Source organism: Anolis sagrei, chromosome Y (assembly GCF_037176765.1).
Source record: "Anolis sagrei isolate rAnoSag1 chromosome Y, rAnoSag1.mat, whole genome shotgun sequence".
Taxonomy (NCBI): Eukaryota; Metazoa; Chordata; class Lepidosauria; order Squamata; family Dactyloidae; genus Anolis; species Anolis sagrei.
This window is the reverse complement of record NC_090035.1, coordinates 4,871,358-4,898,472: the sequence shown is the minus strand read 5'-3', so window position 1 is coordinate 4,898,472 and position 27,115 is coordinate 4,871,358. Positions and strand designations below refer to the sequence as shown.

General features: G+C 44.4%; 1 protein-coding gene across 2 annotated transcripts in view; it reads right to left on the bottom strand.

Annotated features, from left to right (window-relative positions):
- The window catches only part of LOC137094717 (F-box/LRR-repeat protein 18-like), a 71,600-nt gene extending 50,187 nt beyond the window's left edge, over positions 1 to 21,413 (bottom strand). The window contains exons 1-4 of one of the 2 annotated variants that reach the window (XM_067461950.1): positions 21,301 to 21,413; positions 17,576 to 17,776; positions 12,298 to 13,847; positions 9,018 to 9,253 (exon numbers count right to left, since the gene is read on the bottom strand). In XM_067461950.1, coding sequence (XP_067318051.1) covers positions 9,031 to 9,253; positions 12,298 to 13,847; positions 17,576 to 17,776; positions 21,301 to 21,318 — 1,992 coding nt within the window. In that variant the 5' untranslated portion in view covers positions 21,319 to 21,413 and the 3' untranslated portion in view covers positions 9,018 to 9,030. The remainder of the gene's footprint in view (positions 1 to 9,017; positions 9,254 to 12,297; positions 13,848 to 17,575; positions 17,777 to 21,300) is intronic. The other variant, XM_067461949.1, reaches the window with a different exon arrangement.
- Between the last annotated feature and the right edge of the window lie 5,702 nt (positions 21,414 to 27,115).

Genomic DNA, 27,115 nt, shown 5'->3' with positions numbered 1-27,115 from the left:
TATATCTGTGGAATGACCAGGGTGGGACAAAGAACTCTTGTCTGTTGGAGCTAGGTGTGAATGTTTCAACTGACTACCTTGATTAGCATTTGAAGGATAGGATACTAGGAAGGAGACTAGAGACAAAGTTGAAGTCCTTTGGCCACATCATGAGGAGACAGCAAAGCCTAGAGAAGGGAATGATGCTGGGGAAAGTGGAAGGCAAAAGGAAGAGCGGCCAACCAAGGGCAAGATGGATGGATGGCATCCTTGAAGTGACTGGACTGACCTTGAAGGAGCTGGGGGTGGTGACGGCCGACAGGGAGCTCTGGCGTGGGCTGGTCCATGAGGTCACGAAGAGTCGGAGACGACTGAACGAATGAACAACAACAAATCGTTGCTATTATTATCATTATTATTGTTGTTGTTGTTCATTTGTTCAGTCGCTTCCGACTCTTTATGACCTCATGGACCTGCCCACGCCAGAGCTCCCTGTCGGCCGTCACCACCCCCAGCTCCTTCAAGGTCAATCCAGTCACTTCAAGGATACCATCCATCTATCTTGCCATCACTATTATATACACAGTATTACTATTATACTGTATTATACTATTATAATACTATAATAGTATTATAATAATTATACTATTATAATTATAATTATTATTATTATACTCTTTTATTTATAATTTATAATTACAATTATTTATAATTACAATTATACTATTATAATAGTATTATACTATTATTATCCATCATTATTATATACACAGTATTACTATTATATAGATTACTAGCCATCCCCTGCCACGCATTGCTGTGGCCCAGTCTGTGTATATGTATTTTGTGTGTATATATATATATGTGTGTGTGTGTTTGTGTATTTGTGTAGATGTGTATATATGTGTGTTTGCCTGTATGTGTGTGTATGTATGTGTGTGTGTGTGAGTGTGTGTGGCTTTTGGCATGCGTTGTAATGTATTTTTTATTTTTTTGCTTTTAAAGTCTTTTCTGCTGTGTTTTTTTATTGAATTTATGAGTGATGGTCACTCATTGGCCTGATACGTTTCTTGTGTCTAAATTTGGTGCCAATTCGTCCAGTGCTTTTTGAGTTATGTTAATCCCGCAAACAAATAATACATTTTTATTTATATAGACAGGCCAGTATTATTATGATTTACACTATTATTATTATTATTACTACTACTACTACTATTTCTCAGACAATGGAACCACAAATAAAATACTGTATAACCACAAGCATTATGAAATTACATATACAGTAGAGTCTCACTTATCCAACCTTCGCTCATACAACGTTCTGTATTATCCAATGCTGTCGGCTTCCCACCCAGATCCACAGCTGTTTCAATACATTGCAATGTTTTGTGCTAAATTCATAAATGAAGTATTTACTGCATAACATTATCATGTTTTGAACTGCTTTTTTCTGTCAATGTGTCGTAAAACATGATGCTTTGGTGCTTAATTTGTAAAATCATAACGTAATTTGACATTTAATAGGCTTTTCCCTCCTTATTATCCAACATTTTTGCTTATCCAACATTCTGCCGGCCCGTTTATGTTAGATAAGCAGGACTCTAGTGCAGTAGTTCTCAACTTTCCTAAGGTCGTGACCCCTTAATACAGTTCCTCCTGTTGTGGTGACCCCCCAACCATAAAATTATTTTCCTTGCTACTTCTTAACTGTAATTTTGCTGCTGTTATGACTCGTAATGTAAATATCTGATATGCAGGATGTATTTTCATTCACTGGACCAAATTTGGCACAAATACCCCATATGCCCAAATTTAAAATACTGATGGGGTTGGGGAGGATTGATTTCGTCATTTGAAAGTTGTAGCTGCTGGGATTTATAGTCAACCTACAATAAAAGAGCATTCTGAATTCGACCAACAATGGAATTGAACCAAACTTGGAACACAGAACTCCAATGACCAACAGAAAATATTGGCAGGGTTTGGTGGGTATTGACCTTGAGTTTTGGAGTTGTAGTTCGCCTACACCCAGAGAGCATTGTGGGCTCAAACAATGATGGATCTAGACCAAATTTGGCATGAATACTCAATATGCCCAAATGTGAACACAGGTGGAATTTGGAGAAAATAGACTTGACATTTGTAGTTGCAGGGATTTAGAGTTCACTTACAACCAAAGAGCATTCTGAACCCCACCAACGATAGAATTGGGCCAAACTTCCCACACAGAACTCCCATGACCAACAGAAAATACTGTGTTTTCTGATGATCTTTGGTGACCCCTCTGACGCCCCCTCGTGACCCCCACAGGGGTCCCGACCCCCAGGTTGAGAAACACTGCTCTAGTGTATTAGAAACCAGTGCTTTCTCTTTGCTTTCTTTTCCATTTAACCAGACTGAGCCACAGCAACGTGTGGCCAGGTACAGCTAGTGGGTTATAAAAACTGGAAGACTAATTTCTCTGGTTTTAGAGGAGTCTTTTCCCTCTTTCATATTAATGTTAATAAAGGAAAATAGAACAGGCATAAGGGGGCGAGGGAGATATGGCATTATTTGTATTATTATTGTGAGAAATGGTTTTCCGAAGAGACGGGAAAACAGGGGAAGGAGGCAAAACTGCCTGAGAAGGAAGAAAGCAGCTGCAGCCTAGCTGCTGGATGGCGTAACCCAGCACAGGAAAAAGGATATTAAAGTTTAAATCAGTGCCGTTACGAGACATTGGACAGGCAAAGAATGGGGGGGGGGGACTGAAGAAAGGATTTCTAGGTCTCAGGGAAAGACAAAAATCCCCATAGACAAATTCAATTAAGACACAGAAGAGGGGTCTGTTTAGGAAAAGGGGAAAAAAACATTACTGACATCACAGGGTGTTTTAACAGCCCTCGTCTTGGCGGGTTGCCCAGCCGCTGCAATGCCAAAAGCAACACAGTGCTGAGAGAAGAAGTTCTGCAGAAAAAGAGGGAGAGAAAGATTCTTCTGCCTCCTGGCACAAGGGTCCCACACTTGGGCAGCACTTCCCCTCAACTGGCCTTCACCCCAACTGGTGCCCTCCAGAGGCGTGGGAGACCCCACTTCCAGAATTCCCCAGCTAGCTTTCAAGTAGAAAGAAACACATAAGGAATAGTTGCTGTAAGTTTTTCGGGCTCTATGGACATGTTCCAGGAGTATTCTCCTCTGGAATGTGTCCAGAGGAGAGCGACTAAAATGATAAAAGGTCTGGAGAACAAGCCTTATGAGGAGCGGCTTAAGGAGCTGGGCATGCTTAGCCTGAAGAAGAGAAGGCTGAGAGGGGATATGATAGCCATGTACAAATATGTGAGAGGAAGCCACAGGGAGGAGGAGGGAGCAAGCTTGTTCTCTGCTTCCTTGGAGACTAGGACGCAATGGAACAATGGCTTCAAACTACAAGAGAGGAGATTCCATCTGAACATGAGGAAGAACTTCCTGACTGTGAGAGCCATTCAGCAGTGGAACTCTCTGCCCCGGAGTGTGGTGGAGGCTCCTTCTTTGGAAGCATTTAAACAGAGGCTGGATGGCCATCTGTCAGGGGTGATTTGAATGCTTCTTGGCAGAATGGGGTTGGACTGGATGGCCCATGAGGTCTCTTCCAACTCTAGGATTCTATTAGGAAGAACTTCCTGACTGTGAGAGCCGTTCAGCAGTGGAACTCTCTGCCCCAGAGTGTGGTGGAGGCTCCTTCTTTGGAAGCTTTTAAACAGAGGCTGGAATGCCATCTGTCAGGGGTGATTTGAATGCAATATTCCTGCTTCTTGGCAGAATGGGGTTGGACTGGATGGCCCAGGAGGTCTCTTCCAACTCTTTGATTCTATGATTCTATTCCCTCCTGACTTTTCGCCTGCATCTGTGGCAAGCATCCTTAGAGGTTTGTTCAGAGGTCTGTTGGAAATGAGGCATGTTGAGTGTATATAGGTATCTGTGGAATAATGTCAGGGGTGGGAGAAAGAGCTATAATAGTAATAATAATAATAATAACAACAACAACAACGACTCTGGCACAAACCAGTAAAGGTGGTCCCAGTGGTGATCGGCACACTGGGTGCAGTGCCTCAAGACCTTGGCCTGCACTTAAACACAATCAGCGCTGACAAGATTACCATCTGCCAGCTGCAGAAGGCCACCTTACTGGGATCTGCACACATTATTCGCCAATACATCACACAGTCCTAGACACTTGGGAAGGGTCTGACGTGTGATCCAATTCAACAGCCAGCAGAGTGTCTGCTATGAACTCATCTTGTTGTGTTTCAAATAAATAATAATAATAATAATAATAATAATAATAATAACGCCAGAAATACAGCTCAATGGTGTAACATTAGAAAATGTTGACCATTTCCGTTACCTCAGCAGCCACCGCTCCATAAAAGTCAACATTGACGCTGAAATACAACACCGCCTAAGCTCGGCAAGTGCAGCATTCTTCCAAATGAAGCAGAGAGTGTTTGAGGACCGGGACATCTGTAGGGAGACCGAGATACCTGTCTATAAAGCCACTGATCTCCCAACCCTGCTATACAGCTGCAAGACGTGGACTATCTACAGAGGTCACACTCAACTCCTGGAATGATTCCACCAGCGCTGCCTCCGAAAAATCCTGCAAATCTCTTGGGAAGACAGGCGGACAAATGTCAGCATGCTGGAAGAAGCAAAGACCACCAGCATTGAAGCGATGGTCCTCCGCCATCAATTCCGCTGGACCAGCCACGTTATCTGAATGCCCAACTACCATCTCCCAAAGCAGTTGCTCTACTCCAAACTCAAGAACGGAAAATGGAATATTGGAGGACAGGAAAAGAGATTGAAAGATGGGCTCAAAGCCAACCTTTAAAAACTGTGGCATAAACACCGAGAATTGGGAATTCCTGGCCCTTGAGCACTCTAACTGGAGGTCAGCTGTGACCAGCAGTGCTGTGGAATTTGAAGAGGCACGAATGGAGGGCAAAAGAGTGAAACGTGCCAAGAGGAAGGCACATCAAGCCAACCCTGACTGGGACCGCCTTCCACCTGGAAACTGATGCCCTCACTGGAGGAGAACATGCGGGTCAAGAATGTCACCTACGTACCCATCGTGTAAGTATGTACACGGATGTAACAAGAGCATGGACCACCGTGGCCAAGTCTGACTTCCCAAGGTATGGGTGCAACTGGTACACAAGTTTCAATTGTGCAAAAGCTTCCCTGGTGTCATGTATCACAGTTGGTTGTGGTTGTTGGTGGCAGACCTAGCAGTTGGTAATTTAAGGGTTCCTGTAAGTCTTAGTCCTAAAGGGTTGAGTAACAGTTTTCAGGTAAAAGCAATTAAAGGTGGAGGCATGCAAGGGATAGGTTGCAGCTGAGTGTTACTGGATTTAAGGAGCTAACCTTGGGGCTGATCTTTGGGAGAAAAGTATTATCTTGGTGGTAGATGCTGCTGGTTCCCCACCCCCAGGTTTCTGGATTTTCGGTGTCCTGACCTGTCTCCTGAACTTTTGGAACCTTGAATCTTTGGACTGGCTTTTGACTACGGTATAAACTCTTGATCTCTGGACTTTGCTCATTGAACTCTTGGCATTTGACCACTGGACTGGACCATTTGACTACGATGTAACATTTGCTATAAGTTTTAGTTTTATATTCTGTGACTGAATGCTATCTTTATGTTTTATATTTTGGACTATTAAAACATCCAGAAAATAAGGGCTGCTTTAATTAAACTGTTTGATACAAACTGGGTGTTTGTTTGATTCACCTCTGCCTGAATACCGGCAGAACCCTAGTACCGTGACACCTGGTCACCACCGAAACCTGCGGTTCTAGGCTCAGCAATGAATCCAGAACCCATTGGGTACGTAGGTGACTATTCTTGACCCACATGTTCTCCTGCAGTGAGGGCATCAGTTTCCAGGTGGAAGGCGGTCCCAGTCGGGGTTGGTTTGACGCGCCTTCCTCTTAGCACGTTCCCATTCAAGTTCCCATTCCTGCTCTCAGCATCAAACAAAAGTGCAGCAATCATGCATCCTTGGCTCAGTTTGCAACAATAGAGTGTAAGGTTCCCAATGGGAAAAGGGCAAACTGTGTTATACAAACTGGTGTTTGTTTGATTCACCTCTGCCTGAATACCGACAGAGCAGAGAAATTAGAAAGCAGAGAAACTAGAACACCAGAGGTTATAATAAATAACAATAAACATTATTTATATCCCACCAACATCTCCCCAAAAGAACTTGGGGCGGCTTACACGGCGCTCCAAGTGCAGCATGAGTATAAAACAACATCACATAAAAATTATAAAGACAACCACTATCAACACAAAAAATAAAATAACAGTTTAAAAACGCAGACCGTCTGTAGTTAAAACAAGCTGCCATCAATTCACAACTAAAGTGCCAGAGTCAACCTCATATGGGCCCAGTTCAGGTACTGAAGATCATTTAGACACCAATGGTTTATAGAACAACGCCATCCCATGATTTCCCATTCTAATGGGTAGAGACAGATTTGCTTCAAAGACATCAATATGTATAGCCAAATGAATATGTTTTTCTAGCCATAGTGGAGAAAAAAACAACAGATGCATGCTTGATTTATACACCTCACTAGTTTAGCCCAGGCATGGGCAAAGTTCGGCCTTCCAAATGTTTTGGACTTCAACTCCCATAATTCCTAACAGTATGCTGTTAGGAATTGTGGGAGTTGAAGTCCAAAACACCTGGAGGAAGGCCAAAATTGGCCTATGCCTGATTTAGCCTCTCACAAGGATCCAAATTCAAGCCTAAATATTATTACTGTGTACAAACCCACACAATCTCTTCGATCATCTGGAGAGGCCCTGCTCGCACTCCTGCCTCCTTTGCAGGAGCGATTGGTGGGGACAAGGGAGAGGGCCTTCTCGGTGGTGGCCCCCTGACTCTGGAACTCACTCCCCAAGGACATCAGGCATGCCCCAACTCTGGCAGTCTTTAGGAGGAGCCTGAAAACGTGGTTGTTCCAGTGTGCCTTTCCAGAATAAGGAAAACTCTCAGCAGTATGCCCTCAAAATGCACTTTACCACTGGCTTAGGATTGCCTGGCCGTCCTCATCTCTCTTTGAAAACCCGATCCCAGTTATATCCTACCTTGTTCATGCCCAGCATTATTTTTTAAATTTTAAATTATCACATTTGGCTCAGCCATTGGTTTTTTGAATGCTGTGTGCTACTGTTTATTGTTTGTTTATGTGATTTATATTAATTGTATTGTCTTGATTTCTTTTGTTAATTGCTTTTGTTTATTGATGTACTGTGGGCTCAGCCTCATGTAAGCCACACCGAGTCCCTTGGGGAGATGGTAGCAGGGTATAAATAAAGTATTATTATTATTTATTATTACTAACTAGCTATCCCCACCACACATTGCTGTGGCCCAGTCTGTGTATATATATTTGTGTATATGTGTATATATGTGGTTTTGCGCATGTGTTGTAATGCATTTTTATTTTTTGGCTTTTTAAGTCCCTTCTGCTGTGTTTTTCAGTGTTTTTATGAGTGATGGTCACTTGCTGGCCTGATAGGTGTCTTGTGTCCAAATTTGGTGTCAATTCGTCCAGTGGTTTTTGAGTTATGTTAATCCGACAAACAAACATTACATTTTTATTTATATAGATAACTAGCTGTCCCCTGCCACGCGTTGCTGTGGCCCAGTCTGTGTATATGTGTTTTTTCTGTGAATATATGAGTATATGTGTGTACAGGTAAAGGTAAAGGTTTTCCCCTGACATTAAGTCCAGTCATGTCTGACTCTGGGGTGTGGTGCTCATCTCCATTTCTAAGCCGAAGAGCCGGGATTGTCCATAGACACCTCCAACGTCATGTGGATGGCATGACTGCATGGAGCGCCGTTATATGTGTGTATATATTTGTGTACATGTGTATATATGTGTGATTGTGTATATATGTGGTTTTGCACATGCGTGCTGTGGTCCAGTCTGTGTATAATGTTTTGTGTGTGTATATATGTGTATATGTGCATGTATACATATGTGTATATGTGTTGTTTTGCACATGTGTTGTAATGCATTTTTTTTTTGCTTTTTAAGTCTCTTCTGCTGTGTCTTTCAGTGTTTTTATGAGCGATGGTCACTCGTTGGCCTGATAGGTATATTGTGTCCAAATTTGGTGGCAATTCACCCAGTGGTTTTTGAGTTATGTTAATCCCACAAACGAAAATGACATTTTTATTTATATAGATAACTAGCTGTACCTGCCATGCATTGCTGTGGCCAACCTTCCCTCCCTCTTTCTCTCCTTCCGTCCCTCTTTTTCTTTTCCTTCTTCTTTTTTCCTTCTCTACCTGTTTCTTTTCTCACTTCCTTTGTTTCTTTTCTCGCTTCCTTCCTTCCCTCTTTCACTTTTTTATTTCCTTCTCTCCTTCCTTCCTTCTCTAGCTTTCTTTCTTTCCTTCTCTCCATCTTTCTCTCCCTCCTTTTCTCCTTCCTTCCTTCCTTCCTTCCTTCCTTCCTTCCTTCCTTCCCCCCTTATGTGTATGTGTTTTGTATGTGCATATATGTGTATATACATTTCTGTATATAATTGTGTATATGTGTATATATGTGGGTTTGTGTATATATGTGGTTTTGCGCATGCGTTGTAATGTATTTTTAGGTTTTTTTACTATTAAGTCTCTTCTGCTGTGTTTTTCAGTGTTTTTGTGACTGATGGTCACTTGTTGGACAGATTCGTGTCTTATGTCCAAATTTGGTGTCTATTTGTCCAGTGGTTTTTGAGTTATATCCATCCCACAAACCAACATGACATTTTTATTTATATAGATAATGAACTGAGCATTTGGAATTTTCTCTTGATCTGTTGCAAGAAAAGAGTCCAAACAGTAGATTTTGATCTGTTTCCTGGCCACCTCTCTTAGCCTACTTGTCAGAAGCTCTGAGCAGATTGATTGACGCCAATGTTCAAGCCATGAAGACACAAACCAGGAAACAGAAATCCTCTTAGTTTTCAAACTAATCGATGGAAGTAAAGGCTGAGCGGGGGAACCGAGTCATACCTTCTGTCTGCACTCACCTCCGTATCAGGGAGTGTTGGAGGTTTCTGCAAACGGTGAGCGACTCTCCCGTAAACATGTGGCACATGATGACCTCTAGGCAGTTGGCCATGAACGACATCACAGCATCCGACTGCAAAGTCCCGCTCCGGGAGACGATGCAAAGGCGCTGCAGCGAAGAGCAGTGGCTCAAGGCTTGGAAGAACTGAGCGTTGGCACTGAAGTACGGCTGCTCTAGCCTGCAAGGGACAAGGGAGACCCGCATGAACAGCACGGACCTTAGCATTTCTATAAAGGGAGACCAGTGTTTGGAAGCCATATTCTCCCAGAATCCCCAGCTCATGATCATCCTGGCCATGGGATACTGGGAGACCCAGTCTGAAAGGCAGCTTTGCAAGTCTGGAGAAAAATGGCACCCTGAGAGGTACACGATTGGATGTGCATGATTTTGCAATGCTAATGGCAAGGAGAAAGCAGATAAGACCATGCTTTAGGAGAGCGATTCTCAACCGGTGGGTCCCCAAATATTTTGGCCTTCAACTCCCAGAAGTCCTAACAGCTGGTAAACTGGCTGGGATTTTTGGGAGTTGTAGGCCAAAACACCTGGGGACCCAGGTGAACTACTGTTCTAAATCTATTCTTCACAAAAGGCAGTGGGTGGGTGGAAAATACTTATCATGCCGTACACCATCAATTCCACCAGGTGCCACTGTTGCTTTGTTATACTCTGAAAACAATATTTTAACACTGGGAGTATCTCAATTCTCCCCATCCATTGAAGGAAAAGCTTTATTTCATGAACCAGACAGAGGGGGAAAGCCCTCCCAATTAACTTCAGGGAGCTGCTTCAAAGCTATTTGTTTACTTGGGAGAAAAAGGTTTATCTGTTTTGTTATTTTTAATTAATATGTTCTGTTTACTTTTCACTTTGATGGATTGTTTAGTTACTTGTGTTGACGCTACTTAAATCGGTTATTGGTTTATTGTTTTCCTATCACCATTTTATTTTTGTATTATTTACACTGTTGTAAGTTGCGCTGAGTCCTCTCAGGGAGATATGGCAGGGTATAAAGTTGTTGTTGTTGTTGTTGGGAGGAACCCCACTGGAGCACTGCAGCATTCCAAAATACTTGGGACTTACCCTGGACCATGCTCCGACTTACAAGAAGAACTGCTTAAGTATCAAGCAAAAAGTGGGCACCGTATATTCCGGGGTACTAGACGACTGGGGCTATAAGACAACCCCCCAACTTTTACACACAAAATAGAGTTGGGGATATACTCGCCGTTTAAGATGACTCTGCATTCCAGCCAGGTGGTTTCTGTCCTCTACGCTGCTCTCCTTCTTCCTGCTCCACCGCCATCGCGTCTCTGCCTCCCAGCCCCGCCAAGCCTCGCGGGAAGCGCCTCTTCTCCCGCGAGACAAAGTTGTCTTGCGGGTGAAGAGGTGCTTCTCGCGAGGCCTGGCAGGAAGAAGGAGAATGGTCTGAGCAGCGCAGGAGGCCCATCTACTCAAGTCGCTCTCTTTCCTGGACAGGCCTTGCGAGAAGCGCCTCTTCACCCGCAAGACAACATTGTCTCGTGGGAGAAGAGGCGCTTCTCACGAGGCCCGGCCAGGAAGAAGTAGAGCGGCCTGAGCAGCGCGGGAAGCAGCCCAGGAGCCCGGCCGCCAACAAGGGAGAGGCCTGGGCCTGAGCAAGGAAGGCAGCCAGGAAGGGAGGAAGGACGGGGAGCCTGCCCGGAAGGCTGCCATGAGCCAAGGCAGTGGAGGAAGTGGCGGAGGAGGAGGGGAGCCCGAGGCCAAGGCCCTCCACACCGGTGGCTCTACCGGTGAGGAGGAGGGGGGGGGAGAGAGAGAGAGACCCCCATGGGTTGCGGCGAGCCTGGGATGGGCTCCCCGAGGCATTCTGGGAGCTGTAGTTTGTAATTTTATTATTATTTTAATTTTATTATTATTTTAATTTTATACCCAGCGTACTAGACGACCCCCAAAATTTTATAAGGTTTTACATGCCTAAAAAGTCATCTAGTACCCCGGAATATATGGTACTAGAAATAATATCATACGAAAGCTGACTGGCACAACCTGGGGATCACAACCAGACACAGTAAAGGCATCTGCCCTTGTGCTTTGCTACTCTGCTACTGAGTATGCATGCCCAGTGTGGAACACATCTCACCACATTAAAACAGTGGATGTGGCTCTTAATGAGACATGCCACATTATCTCAGGATGCCTACATCCTAAACCACTAGAAAAATTATAGTGTTCCCTTCCTACTTCGCGGCTTGCTTTTAGCGGACTTGCTGTCTTGCAGGCTTTTAAAAATATTAATAAATATATGAAATATTTATGTCCAGTGGAGGTCAGAGACCCCGGAAGTGCGGCGACCTGAGGCACAGCAGGGAAGGCCTGTCTCCCTGGCCTCCACAGACCCCAAAAGTGCGGCGGCCTGAGGCATGGTGGGGAAGGCTGCCTCTGCCTGCATGGCTCCTGAGGCTCTGGCAGCAGGTGCCCTTGGGATGGGCCAGGAGGTGGGTAAGGAAGTGCAGTTAAGAAAATAATACATAAAATAATGTATAAATACGAGGGGTATTTTTAAAGTAAAGTCCGTTTTGTTGTAGACACTAGTAGTTTACGCGCATACCGCAACGAGCGCGTGCGTCGTGTACCGGCATGCCTCAGGAACAACTGTGCTCAGTTTCCGCTCTGCAGCTAACCTGTACGGTTCTGTTCTGTGCTTTAAAAATGTTTAAGACTATCAACTCACCCTCCGCATGTGAGGTTCGCTCAGTGATACGGTTTTTGTCAGCAAGGAACCTGCCTGCTGCAGAAATCCATCGACACATTTGTGAAGTGTACGGTGAGACTGTTATGAGTGAAAGCAAAGTGCGTAAGTGGGTACGACAATTCAAAGATGGCCGTGACAACGTCCATGATGAGGACCGCTCCGGTCGCCCTTCTTTGATTACAGTGAACTCTTGGTTATCGAAGCAGGCGGCAAGTTTTTATGAAGAGGGTATTTTAAAATTGGTTCTAGGTATAAGTGTTTGAACAGACTTGGCAACTATGTCGAAAAATAGAGTGAAGTATGTACTTTCTGAAAATAAATTTACTTTTTTGAAAAAAAACTTTCGTTGTGTACTTATGTTCAAACGGACCTTACTTAAAAAATACCCCTCGTATTAAAATTAGTATGTCGTCCCTACTTCACGGATTTTCACTTAACACAAGAGCGACCCTGATGGCCACAACAGAGAAGCCAGCCTCTGTCCCTCTCACCTGAGATCTTGCAAGCACTTGCACTGCTTCAGCATGTCCATGAGGGCTGATATGTACATCATTTTCCCCATAAGGCCAATGTTGGCCAGCGAGAGAGTCCGCAGGCGTTGGCATTGGACTCCAATGCTAATCAGTCCAGAGCCGGTGAGAACATTGGGCAGCTGGGCCAAAGTGAGGCTCTGCAGGAAGGCCAGCTGGCCAATGGCAGCCATCTCGGCATCCCCGACAAGCTGTGCCCGGCTACAGGGAGGCAGGGAGTTCCGGATGGCCGGCTCGTTCCTCGGCATGGCCGAGGAGAAACTGGAACCGATCAACTCCAGCTTCTCCAGAAAAGGAAGGCTTTCCAGCAGAGTCCAAAATACAGACGAAGGGGGCTTGGAGTTCCCCTGCTCAAGGCAGTTCCTGGAATAGGTCTGGACCCCAATCCGGACCTTCTTGCCAAACCCTTGGGAGGCCACATTAGCCACCGGCTGCACTGTCGGCTTGTCAGTCGTTGTGATGGAAACATCAGCAACAGCACAAACAGGCAAGGCCAAAGACAGAAGGCCTTTCAGCTGGCCAAGAAGCTGGCATAAGTGTTTGCCCATGCCTTCCGAGCTGTGATGGTGGGCCGCGGAGAGGTTCAGGTGCTTCAGGTGGCAGCAGGACGCGACCAGCGTCTCCACAATGCTGCTGTCGATGTCGTCTTCCGCCTTGCGCAGGAGGGAGTCCGGAGACAGGCAGTGGACACAGCCGCTCAGGTTCAAACCGACCAAGCTGCGGAGGTCTTTCCCGCCGTTCAGGACCCTTTGGACCAGCTGGCTGCCAGATAAGCTGCAGCGACTGAAACTGAAATAGACGGGGTTGCTGAACTTCAAAAGCTGGAGCAGGCTGGAGCCGTTCATCCAAGAACGGGGGAGCTGCAAGGTATCTAAGGTCACATTCCGGGCCATGGAGTCCAAAAGGTTTTTCACGGCACAGCTCTGCGCAAAACCACCAGGAGCAGAGATGAGAAAGGCATGGAGTTTCTCCGGAGTCCGGTCACTCAGCACCGCCAAGTAGAGCCTCACCACCTCCTGGTTGACCGGTCCAGGAGCCAACCTAGCATAGAAGACCCGGAGGTTTTGGTAGTGGGGCACATTACTCTCACCCACCATCAACTGCCCAGAGATGATTAAACCCTCTCGCGACCGGTCGAGGATCTCAAAATACAGGAGGAGTTTTTCGAGGCTGGTGCAACATGGCACCACTCCATACGAGGGAGTGTAGAGCGTCTGCTTGAGCTCCAGCACTCGGCTCAGCGTAGCTTTGCATTCGCTACTCAAGTGGGAGGCATCAAAACCCGGGTTCACATCGATTGCCAGGGAGCGGAGGTGCTGCAAGGCGGAGAGCATCTTGGAGAGGCGAAGGGAGGTGAGGTGGCAGCCAGACAAGTTCAGCTTCCTCAGGTTTTTGCAGCGCGTCACCTGGTCGATAGTCATTCCTGGCACCCAATAGCAGCCAGCCATGTTCAGCTCGTGAATGTCTATGCCGATTTCCCTCATGAGTTGCTTGACTTTGCCTTTGTCCACCTGAAGTCAAAGAAAAGAGAAATGTGTGGCAGCAATTACAGTTGGGATGGTCCACCACATGCTCATATATCCACTTTTTGAAACAGAACTGATAAACAGTAAGTTGTTGGGCAAGTGGGCTTATTAACAAAAGACCCTCCTTCTTTTCTTTTAATATTTATGTGTTGTTGGGTAATTTCATGCTTATGTTGCTGTTACAAGATACTCCACTTTGGCAGGAAAAACGAAATGCAAAGATACAGAACGGGGGATGCCTGGCTCGAGAGCAGTACGTGTGAAAAAGATCTTGGAGTCCTCGTGGACAACAAGTTAAACATGAGCCAACAATGTGATGTGGCGGCAAAAAAAGCCAATGGGATTTTGGCCTGCATCAATAGGAGCCTAGTGTCTAGATCTAAGGAAGTCATGCTACCCCTCTATTCTGCTCTGGTTAGACCACAACTGGAATATTGTGTCCAATTCTGGGCACCACAATTCAAGAGAGATATTGACAAGCTGGAATGTGTCCAGAGGAGGGCGACTAAAATGATCAAGGGTCTGGAGAACAAGCCCTATGAGGAGCGGCTTAAGGAGCTGGGCATGTTTAGCCTGAAGAAGAGAAGGCTGAGAGGGGGATATTATAGCCATGTATAAATATGTGAGAGGAAGCCACAGGGAGGAGGGAGCAAGCTTGTTTTCTGCTTCCCTGGAGACTAGGATGCGGAGCAATGGCTTCAAACTACAAGAGAGGAGATTCCATCTGAACATGAGGAAGAACTTCCTGACTGCGAGAGCCGTTCAGCAGTGGAACTCTCTGCCCCGGAGTGTGATGGAGGCTCCTTCTTTGGAAGCTTTTAAACAGAGGCTGGATGGCCATCTGTCAGGGGTGATTTGAATGCAATATTCCTGCTTCTTGGCAGAATGGGGTTGGACTGGATGGCCCAAGAGGTCTCTTCCAACTCTTTGATTCTATTATTCTATAATTCTATGATTCTACTGTTATTTTTTGTTCATGTTGTGACTCTGTATGCTTTTGTTGTTTTTGCTTGGAAACCGCCCTGAGTCCCCCCCGGGAGATAAAGCAGTATATAAATAAAGTTTTATTATTATTACTAGACGTCCCCTGCCACGTGTTGCTGTGGCCCAGTCTGTGTATATATGTTTTGTGTGTGCGTATATGTGGGGGGTTTTTGCTTTTAAAGTCCCCTCTGCTGTGTTTTTCAGTGTTTTTATGAGTGATGATCACTCATTGGCCTGATAGGTGTCTTGTGTCCAAATTTGGTGTCAATTCGCCCAGTGGTTTTTGAGTTATGTTAATCCCACAAAGAAACATTACATTTTTATTTATATAGACTATAAATGCACAGCAGAGTAACTTAACAGCAGCGTGACCCAGCACCAGTAGCCCAAAGTGATAAAAAGGACAAAAACACACAGACCAATGTTATGTCTTCCACAGGCCTTTCTTTGTAGTAAAATATTATGGTTGCACTATTTACAAGAACTAGGTTTCCATAACACAGATAAACAAATACATATCAGTTTTACACACAGCAGCCTTCACACTGGAGCTTTCTCATACAAGGCTTCTCTCACAGTGAGGTTTACCTCACACTCCTTGGGACAACACTAGCTTTGGCCCACTGACTCTAACAAGCTTTGGCCTACTCACTCTCCTCAGGATGACACTAACTTTGGTCCACTGACTCTATTTATTTATTTATTTATTTATTTATTTACAACATTTATATGCTGCCCTTCTCACCCTGAAGGGGACTCAGAGTAGCTTACAAGATATGGATATATATATATATATACACACACACACACACACACACACACAAAATATATTAAATTATTAGCATAGTACAATATCAGTATTATATATTACTATATTGTACTACACCATTATATTATAATAGTATTTATGTATTTATGTATTTATTTATATTTCAAACTTATATGCTGCCACTCCCCTAGGGCTCGGAGTGGCTTACAAGAACAAACTAAAATCTAACACAAATTAAACAACATATCAAAGATCAAAAGCCTGTTGAAACAAATATGTCTTACAAGCCCTGTGGAAAGCTGATAAATCCCGCAAGGCACGGACTTCTGGAGGCAGAATGTTCCATGGTGCCACTACTGTGAAGGCTCTGCGTCTGGTTGCTGTTAGACGCAAGGTTTTAAAACTGGGGACTTCCAATAAATCTTGGTCCTCAGAGTGGAGGGATCTCTGGGGTTGGTAGAGGGTGAGGCGGTTCTTCAGGTACATCGGCCCCAGACCATGCAAGGCCTTAAAGGTGAGTACCATCACTTTAAAAGTGATCCGGTGCTCAACTGGTAACCAATGCAGCTGCAATAAAATTGGTGTTATATGGCATCTCATTGGCGCTCTTGCAAGAAGCCGAGCAGCTGCATTTTGTACCAATTTGAGCTTCCGGATCACCGACAAAGGAAGGCCAATGTAGAGGGTGTTACAATAGTCCAGTCTTGAGATGACCGTGGCCTGGATCACTGTAGCTAGGTCGTCCCTGGACAGGGAGGGGGCCAGCCGTCTAGCCTGCCGCAGGTGAAAAAAGGCGGTTCTGCTCACGGCAGAGACATGAGCCTCCATCGTCAGCAGAGGGTCCAAAAGGACTCCCAGACTCTTTACCAATGATGACAGGTGTAACACCTTGCCATCTAGGGTAGGCAGCCGGATATCCCCACTGTCCAGTCGACCCAGCCAGAGAATCTCCGTTTTTTCCGGGTTCACCCTCAACCTGTTGGCACGCAGCCATCCAGTATGCCTCAAGGCATTGATGAAAATTGTCGGGTACAGAGTCCGGTCGGCCTTCCATCTTCAACATAAGCTGAGTGTCATCAGCGTACTGGTAACACTCAAGCCCAAAACCTCGGACCAGCTGAGCAAGTGGGCGCATATAGATGTTATATAGTATTAGTAATATTACATGTAATATAAAATATATAATTATAATATTTCATTATTACCATTAGGATTATATTGTTTTACATTATAATATTATAAACATTATATGGATATACAATATATTATATTATATTATTAGTAAAACACAGGAGACAAGATGGAACTGTCTTCAACTGTAGCCCCTTCTCTCTTCACTCTGGTCAAGCAGCAGTTGGTGTCGGGGGCTCTCAACTGATGATATAGGCAGGAGACAAGATGGAACCTTCTTATAGTAACACCAGAGGCACTTCAAGTGGCCAGCTACTGGTCAAAGGACATTTAATAGAATGCCAAGTTTTTAAACTTTGTGTTTTCTCAAATACTTTGGTTCGCTCCTGATACGATAAATAAATAAGTAGGCTGAAGCCTGTTAGAGTTGGGAGGGCTCCCCATCCCCGGCACCAGCTGCTGCTCTGACCAGAGTGAAGAGAGAGGGGGGCAGAAGACAGTTCTCCATTGTGCATGTGGCAGGGCTCAGGCTGCATTGTAGTAGGTGGTCTGTGGTTTGCTCTTCAGCCTAACTCTCCTAGTGCTTGACTCACATTTTTGTAATCAAAAATACTTAGCTAATCCTTAATATTTCTGGCATATGCTACTACTGAACTTGCTTACATACTTATTCCTTCTCTCACACACACATACACATACACTGACCTCTGTGATTGCTCAAAAGCAGCACATCAAAACAAAGTGAAATCCTGGAATAAAACCCCAAACATCCAAGTCTCATAGTTAGTTCTGTTTTGAGGCTGCAATCCTCTCAAGGTTTGTTCCTCACCTGATAGTTCTTATGTAGGATGACCGTGTGGGTGAGGCTTTTGTCAAGACTGAGGACAGAAAGCTTCCGGCAGACCCTCCGGACATTCAGGACAAGATCCGAAACTGGAATGTATCTCAGGATGTGCAAGAGGATCTCATCTGAGAAATCCATTAAGTTCATGCCATTGCTCTCCTCCCCGCTCTCCTCACTTGTCACTTCCTGAGAAGACAGAAAGTAGGCATCAATACTCAGAAGCTAGAATAGGTGAAAGGAAAAGATCTAAAAGGGATACAGTTCATTTTTAATTAAAAAAACAACCTTGAATTGATTAAGGCCCCTTCCACACAGCTGAATAAAATCCCACATTTTCTGCTTTGAACTGAAATATATGGCAGTGTGGACTCCGTTTATTTATTTAGAACATTTCTACCCCGTCCTTCTCAACCTCCGAAGAGGGACTCAGGACAGCTTCCAACAGGCCACTATTCAGTACCAACACAGTAAAACATAGCATAAAATACAGTTAAATACATTAAACAATTATAAATATACATTAAATAGTTCAAGTTAAAATCGGTGTCCCAAATCAATCCAGTCTTGTCTTCTCTAGTAAATCGGTCTATTCTGCGAACGCTTGATCCCATAGCCAGGGTTTAGGTTTTTCTGGAAGGAGGGAAGGGGCAGATCTGACCTCATTAGGGAGGGAGTTCCACAGCCATGGGGCCACCAGCGAGAAGGCCCTTTCTCTCGTCCCCACCAACTGCAATGGCGGTGAGACCGAGAGCAGAGCCTCCCGCACATGATCTTAAGATCTTTGGTGGTTCGCAGAGGGAGATACGTTTGGACAGATAAACTGGGCCAGAACCGTTGAGGGATTTATAGGTTAAAACCAGCACTTTGAATTGTGCTCGGAAGCTAATAGGCAGCCAGTGGAGCGGGCGTAGCAAGGGAGTTCTATACTCCCTGTACCCCGCTCCCGTGAGCAACTTGGCTGCCAAGTGTTGGACTAGCTGGAGATTCCGGGCAGTCTTTGGAGGCAACCCCACGTAGAGTCCATTGCAGTAGTCTATAACCAGAGCGTGGACCACCGTGGCCAAGTAGACCTCCCAGGATACAGGCACAAAAGCTCCCCTGGCCACTGCCAAAACCTGGGTTCAAAGCAGATATTGTGGGATTTTCTGCCTTGATATTCTGGGTGATATGGCTGTGTGGATGAGTCCAAAAAAAACAGTAATCAACTTTTATAAGATCTCATGGGTGCTTCTCAATTTATGCTCTAGGAAGATCGCAGAACTTTCATGATGATTTATTGAAACCAGAGTCAAAGAATTATGATCAGAGTCAAAGAACCAGAGTTTGTTGGCCTTCAGTTCACATAATCAAAGAGGAGAGATGATAGGAGCTACTGTCCAAATATACCCAGAGAGACACAGTTTCCAAATTCCGGCTGAAGTTGACCAGTCATGGATGGAAAAGTGTAATGTTTCCACTGCGTCTTTATGTGTCGCAAAGTAACTAAACCAGTGTCAAAGTCAGCAACCTAAGGAGCAATATTGTCTACCGCATATCATGGACAAGTCTACATTGGGACCACCAGCTGTGGACGAGTCTACACTGGGACCACCAAATGCAGCGTGGCCCAAACACGAATCAAGGAACATGAAAGGCACTGTAGACTACTTCAACCAGAGAAGTCAGCCATTGCAGAGCACCTGATGAACCAACCTGGACACAGCATATTATTTGAGAACACAGAAGTGCTGGACCACTCTCACAACCACCATGTCATACTACACAGAGAAGCCATTGAAATACACAAGCATGTGGACAATTCCAACAGAAAGGAAGAAACAATGAAAATGAACAAAATCTGGCTACCAGTACTAAAAAAAACTCTAAAATTCTAACAGTAAATAAAAAACAAAACTCAGACACAGGGGAACTCCAGACAAGAAACAATCAGGAAAATCTAATCATCTCTCAACAAAGGACTCCCCCATGCAGGAACAGGGCACAATTAAAAACTGTCTGGCCATCAAATGCTAATCAAGGTGGCCAATTGAAATATTCACACCTACCTCCAACAGAAAAGAGTTCTGTTGCAGGCGAAACATCAGGAGATGCAGGCGAAACATCAGGAGAGATTGCTTCTGGAACATGGCCATACAGCCTGAAAACCCTACAACAACCTAGTGATTTACGGCCATAAAAGCCTTTGATAATACGTTGTTCTGTTAGTATACATTTTTCCTTCAATTAATGTAATTTTATTGGTATCTGTTTTTATTTTGAAATTTATCAGTAGCTCCCACCCTCGGCTTATACTCGAGTCGATACGTTTTCTCAGTTTTTGTGTTAAAATTAGGTGCCTCGGTTTATATTCAGGTCGGCTTATACTCGAGTTGTTGTTGTTCATTCGTTCAGTCATCTCCGACTCTTCATGACCTCATGGACCAGCCCACGCCAGAGCTCCCTGTCGGCCGTCACCACCCCCAGCTCCTTCAAAGTCAGTCCAGTCACTTCAAGGATGCCATCCATCCATCTTGCCCTTGGTCGGCCCCTCTTCCTTTTGCCTTCCACTTTCCCCAGCATAATTGTCTTCTCTAGGCTTTGCTGTCTCCTCATGATCTGGCCAAAGGACTTCAACTTTGTCTCTAGTCTCCTTCCCTCCAATGAGCAGCCGTGCTTTCTTTCCTGGAGGATGGACTGGTTGGATCTTCTCGCAGTCCAAGGCACTCTCAGAACTTTCCTCCAACACCACAGCTCAAAAGCATCGATCTTCCTTCGCTCAGCCTTCCCTAAGGTCCAGCTCTCACATCCGTAGGTGACTACAGGGAATACCATGGCTTTGACTAGGCAATGGATCTTGGTTGCCAGTCTGATGTCTCTACTCTTGACTATTTTATCGAGACTGGACATTGCTCTCCTCCCAAGAAGGAAGCGTCTTCTGATTTCCTGGCCACAGTCTGCATCTGCAGTCATCTTTGCACCTAGAAATACAAAGTCTGTCACAGCCTCCACATTTTCTCCATCTATTTCCCAGTTGTCAATCATTCTTGTTGCCATGATCTTGGTTTTTTTTAATGTTTAGCTGCAACCCGGCTTTTGCGCTTTCTTCTTTCATCTTGATTAGAAGGCTCCTCAGCTCCTCCTCGCTTTCGGCCACCAGAGTGGTGTCATCTGCATATCTGAGGTTGTGAATGTTTCTTCCAGCCATTTCCACCCCAGCTTTGCATTCATCCAGCCTCGCACATCCTCGCATGATGTGTTCTGCATACAAGTTCAAAAGATTGGGTGAGAGGATGCAGCCTTGCCGGACGCCTTTCCCAATCTTGAACCAGTCTGTTGTTCCGTGGTCAGTTCTGACTGTGGCTCCTTGGTCCTTGTACAGATTCCTCAGGAGAGAGGGAAGGGGGCTTGGGATGCCCATCCCACCCAGAACTTGCCACAATTTATTATGATCCACACAGTCAAAGGCTTTAGAGTAGTCAATGAAGCAGAAATAGATGTTTTTCTGAAACTCCCTGCCTTTCTCCATTCTCCAGTAGATACTGGCAATCTGGTCTCTCGTTCCTCTGCCTTTTCTAAACCCAGCTTGAACATCTGGCAAAGGCAGAGAAGGCCTCAAAGGGAAACAAGGCCTGGAGGAAAGGAGGAGGAGGAGGAGCGAGGCGTTGCCATGGGCACTGGGAGTTGCCATGGAAACTGAAAGGGAAGAGGGCAGAGGAGGGGGGCTCTCTTACCTCTCCGGAGCAGGCCATGGCCCTCTTCCAAACCGCCTCCCCCGTTGACAGCAGCCGTCGGCGAGGCTCAATCTCTCTCCTCACAGGGCTTCCTTCCAGCCGGTCCAGGATAGCACCACTTCCGGCGCTTGCGTGACCTCACTTCCGCTCCCTCCGCTTGCAAGAGGTCTGGCCGCCATTTTGGGAGAGGCAAAGGAGCGGCGCCATTTTGGCCGAGGCGAGCGGAGACGCCATCTTGGGAAGGGCTCTTCGTCCTCCAAGCCGGCTTCCTCAACCCGTAGAAGGCCGGGCCGCCATTTTGAGAGAGGCAAAGCAGCGGCGCCATTTTGGCAAGGGGGAAGGACGGCGCCATCTTGGGAGAGACTCTTCCTCAAAACAACCACCTTTTTACTCATGGTTTAATATGTTCTCTTTGATTTTCTATTATTCATTATTATTATAATATTATACTATATTATGATATTTAAAATATGATAAAATAATATTATATGTATTATTATACTATTATAAAACAATATTTAATATTTTTATAAAATAATATAATATTATACTATATTATATTTAAAATATGATAAAATAATATTATATATATTATTATACTATTATAAAACAATATTTAATATTTTTATAAAATAACATAATATTATACTATATTATAATATTTAAAATATGATAAAATAATATTATATATATTATTATACTATTATAAAACAATATTTAATATTTTTATAATATTAAATATCATAATATTATACTATATTATAATATTTAATATTATAAAAATAATTATTTTATTTCTATTTTATTGTATATTTTATACAATTCTATTTTATGTTTATATCTATATAATTTAATATTATGTTATTGTATATTGTCCTCTTTTATAATCTTTTGTTTTCTATTATTTATTATGATAATATTATACTATAATATTTTAAATATTATTATATTATTATTTTATTTTATTATATATTTTATACAATTCTATTTTATGTTTATATCTATTTATTTATCTATATAATTTAAAATTATATTATATTATATTATTATAATATAATAATTTTATTTTTATTTTATTATAAATTTTATACAATTCTATTTTATGTTTAAATCTATTTATCTATATAATTTAATATTATATATTGTATATTCTCTTTTATAATCTTTTGTTTTCTATTATTTATTATGATATTATTGTACTATATTATAATATTTTAAATATTATATTATATTATTATGTTATTATATAATATATTTTATACAATTCTATTTTATGTTTATATCTATATATCTAATTTAATATTATATTATTGTATATTGTTCTCTTTTATAATCTTTTGTTTTCTATTATTTATTATGATAATATTATACTATATTTTAAATATTATATTATTATATTATATCATTATATTTATTTTATTACATATTTTATACAATTCAATTTTATGTTTATATCTATCTATATAATTTAATATTATATGACTGTATATTTAAAGATATTTAAAGATATTTAAAGATGGACTCAAAGCCAACCTTAAAAACTGTGGCATAAGCACAGAGAACTGGGAAGCCCTGGCCCTTGAGTGCTCCAGCTGGAGGTCAGCTGTGATCAGCAGTGCTGTAGAATTTGAAGAGACACAAATGGAGGGCGAAAGGGAGAAACGTGCCAAGAGGAAGGCGCGTGAAGCCAACCCCGACCGGGACCGCCTTCCACCTGGAAACCAATGCCCTCATTGTGGGAGAAGATGCAGAGCAAGAATAGGGCTCCACAGCTACATACGGACCCACAAGAATACTGGAAGACAATCCTTCTCAGAAAGCGAGGGATAGCCTAAGTACATAGCCATCCAATCCAGGTTATCAAAGCAGATAATCCAAACTTTTGTTATACTTTTGCCTGTCTTATATAGTTTTAGATTGTGTTATTAAATGGTGGCAGCGGTGGGATAGAAAAGTAAAGGTCCGCCCTGCCTGAAGTTTGCCCTGCTGTGTGTTTCAGCTGGAAGAAGCAAAGACCACCAGCATTGAAGCGATGGTCCTCCGCTATCAACTCCGCTGGACCGGCCACGTTGTCCGGATGCCCGACCACCGTCTCCCAACGCAGTTGCTCTACTCCGAACTCAAGAACGGAAAAGGGAATGTTGGGGGGCAGGAAAAGAGATTTAAAGATGGGCTCAGAGCCAACCTTAAAAACTCTGGCATAGACACTGAGAACTGGGAAGCCCTGGCCCTTGAGCGCTCCAGCTGGAGGTCAGCTGTGATCAGCAGTGCTGCAGAATTTGAAGAGACACAAATGGAGGGCGAAAGGGAGAAGCGTGCCAAGAGGAAGGCGCGTGAAGCCAACCCCGACCGAGACCGCCTTCCACCTGGAAACCGATGCCCTGACTGCGGAAAAAGATGCAGAGCAAGAATAGGGCTCCACAGCTACATACGGACCCACAAGAATACTGGAAGACAATCCTTCTCAGAAAGCGAGGGATAGCCTAAGTACATAGCCATCCAATCCAGGTTATCAAAGCAGATAATCCAAACTTTTGTTATACTTCTGCCTGTCTTATATAGTTTTAGATTGTGTTATTAAATGGTGGCAGCGGTGGGATAGAAAAGTAAAGGTCCGCCCTGCCTGAAGTTTGCCCTGCTGTGTGTTTCAGCTACCAAAGTAAAACAGATCTTATTAAAGCTATGGGGCCAAACTGTGCATGTTCTTGCCACTTTTATTATTCCAGACTGGTATTATTCTCCATTTATAGAGCTATTGTCCTCCCAACCCTGCTCTATGCCTGTGAGACGCGGACTGTCTACAGCAGTGGTTCTCAACCTTCCTAATGCCGTGACCCCTGAAACCAGTCCCTCATGTTGTGGTGACCCCCAACCATGACATTGTTTTTGTTGCTACTTCATAACAGTCATTTTACTACTGTTATAAATCATAATGTAAATAATCAGATATGCAGGATGTATTTTCATTCACTGGCCCAAACTGGGCACAAATATCCAATGCACCCACATGTAAATGCTAGTGGGGTTGGGGGAGGACTGATTTTGTAATTTGGGAGTTGTAGTTGCTGGGATTTATAGTTCACCTACAATCAAGGAGCAATCTGAACTCCACCAGCAATGGATTTGAACCTAATTTGCCACACAGAACTCCGATGACCAACAGAAAACACTGGGTTTGGTGGGCATTGACCTTGAGTTTGGGAGTTGTAGTTCACCTATCTCCAGAGAGCACTGTGGACTCACGCAATGGTGGATCTGGACCAAACTTGGCACAAACACTCAATATGTGCAAATGTGAACACTGGTGGAGTCTGGGGAAAATAGACCTTGACTTTTGGGAGTTGTAGTTGCTGGGAGTTATAGTTCACTATAATCAAAGAACATTCTGAACGCCACCAATAGAATTGGCTCAAACTTCCCACATGGAATCCCCATGACCATCAGAAAATACTGTGTTTTCTGATGGTCTTTGGCGACCCCTCTGACACCCTTTCGCAACCCCCTCAGGGGTCCCGACCCCCAGGTTGAGAAACACTGGTCTACAGACATCACATGCAACTCCTGGAACGATTCCATCAGCGCTGCCTCCGGAAAATCCTGCAAATCTCTTGGGAAGACAGGCGGGCAAACATCAGCGTGCTGGAAGAAGCTAAGACCACCAGCACTAAAGCGATGCTTCTCCGCCATAAACTCCGCTGGACCGGCCACGTTGTCCGGATGCCCGACCACCGTCTCCCAAAGCAGTTGCTCTACTCCGAACTCAAGAACGGAAAAGGGAATGTTGGTGGGCAGGAAAAGAGATTGAAAGATGGGCTCAGAGCCAACCTTAAAAACTCTGGCATAGACACTGAGAACTGGGAAGTCCTGGCCCTTGAGCGCTCCAGCTGGAGGTCAGCTGTGACCAGCAGTGCTGCAGAATTTGAAGAGGCACGAATGGAGGGCGAAAGGGAGAAGCGTGCAAAGAGGAAGGTGCGTCAAGCCAACCCCGAACAAGACCGCCTTCCACCTGGAAACCGATGCCCTGACTGCGGAAGAAGATGCAGAGCAAGAATAGGGCTCCACAGCTACATACGGACCCACAAGAATACTGGAAGACAATCCTTCTCAGAAAGTGAGGGATAGCCTAAGTACATAGCCATCCAATCCAGGTTATCAAAGCAGATAATCCAAACTTTTGTTATGCTTTTGCCTGTCTTATATAGTTTTAGGTTGTGTTATTAATTGGTGGCAGTGGTGGGATAGAAAAATAAAGGTCCCCCTTGCCTGAAGTTTGCCCTGCTGTGTGTTTCAGCTGGAAGAAGCAAAGACCACCAGCACTGAAGTGATGGTCTTCCTCCACCAACTCCACTGGACTGGCCACGTTGTCCGGATGCCCGACCACTGTCTCCCAAAGCAGTTGCTCTACTCCGAACTCAAGAATGGAAAGCGGAATGTTGGTGGACAGGAAAAGAGATTGAAAGATGGGCTCAAAGCCAACCTTAAAATCTCTAGCATAGACACCGAGAACTGGGAAGCCCTGGCCCTTGAGCACTCCAGCTGGAGGTCAGCTGTGACCAGCAGTGCTGCAGAATTTGAAGAGGCATGAATGGAGGGCGAAAGGGAGAAGCATGCCAAGAGGAAGGCGCATCAAGCCAACCCCGACCGAGACCGCCTTTCACCTGGAAACCAATGCCCTCACTGTGGAAGAAGATGCAGAGCAAGAATAGGGCTCCACAGCTCATTTGTTGTTGTTCATTCGTTCAGTCATCTCAGACTCTTCGTGACCTCATGGACCAGCCCACGCCAGAGCTCCCTGCCGGCCGTCACCACCCCCAGCTCCTTCAAGGTCAGTCCAGTCACTTCAAGGATGCCATCGATCCATCTTGCCCTTGGTCGGCCCCTCTTCCTTTTGCCTTCCACTTTCCCCAGCATCATTCCCTTCTCTAGGCTTTGCTGTCTCCTCATGATGTGGCCAAAGGACTTCCACTTTGTCTCTCGTCTCCTTCCCTCCAATGAGCAGTCGGGCTTTCTTTCCTGGAGGATGGACTGGTTGGATCTTCTCGCAGTCCAAGGCACTCTCAGAACTTTCCTCCAACACCACAGCTCAAAAGCATCTCTCTTCCTTCGCTCAGCCTTCCCTAAGGTCCAGCTCTCACATCCGTAGGTGACTACAGGGAAGACCACAGCTACATACAGGCCAACAATAATATTGGAAGACAATCATCCTCGGAAAGCGAGGGATCGCCTAAGTACATAGCCATCCAATCCAGGTTATCAAAGCAGATAATCCAAACTTTTATGGAGCCCCCAGTGGCGCAGTGGGTTAAACCCCTGTGCCGGCAGGACTGAAGACCGACAGGTCGCAGGTTCAAATCTAGGGAGAGGCGGATGAGCTCCCTCTACCAGCTCCAGCTCCTCTTTCGGGGACATGAGAGAAGCCTCCCACAAGGATGATAAAAATATCAAAATAATCTGGGCGTCCCCTGGGCAACGTCCTTGCAGACAGCCAATTCTCTCACACCAGAAGTGACTTGCAGTTTCTCAAGTCTCTCCTGACACGACAAAAAAAAATCCAAACTTTTGTTATACTTTTGCCTGTCTTATATAGTTTTAGATTGTGTTATTAAATGGTGGCAGCGGTGGGATAGAAAAGTAAAGGTCCGCCCTGCCTCAAGTTTGCCCTGCTGTGTGTTTCAGCTACCAAAGTAAAACAGATCTTTTTATTAAAGCCATGGGGGCCCAATTGTGCGTGTTCTTGGTACTTTTATTATTCCAGACTGGTATTATTCTCCATTTATAGAGCCATTCCCCTCCCAACCCTGCTATATGCCTGTGA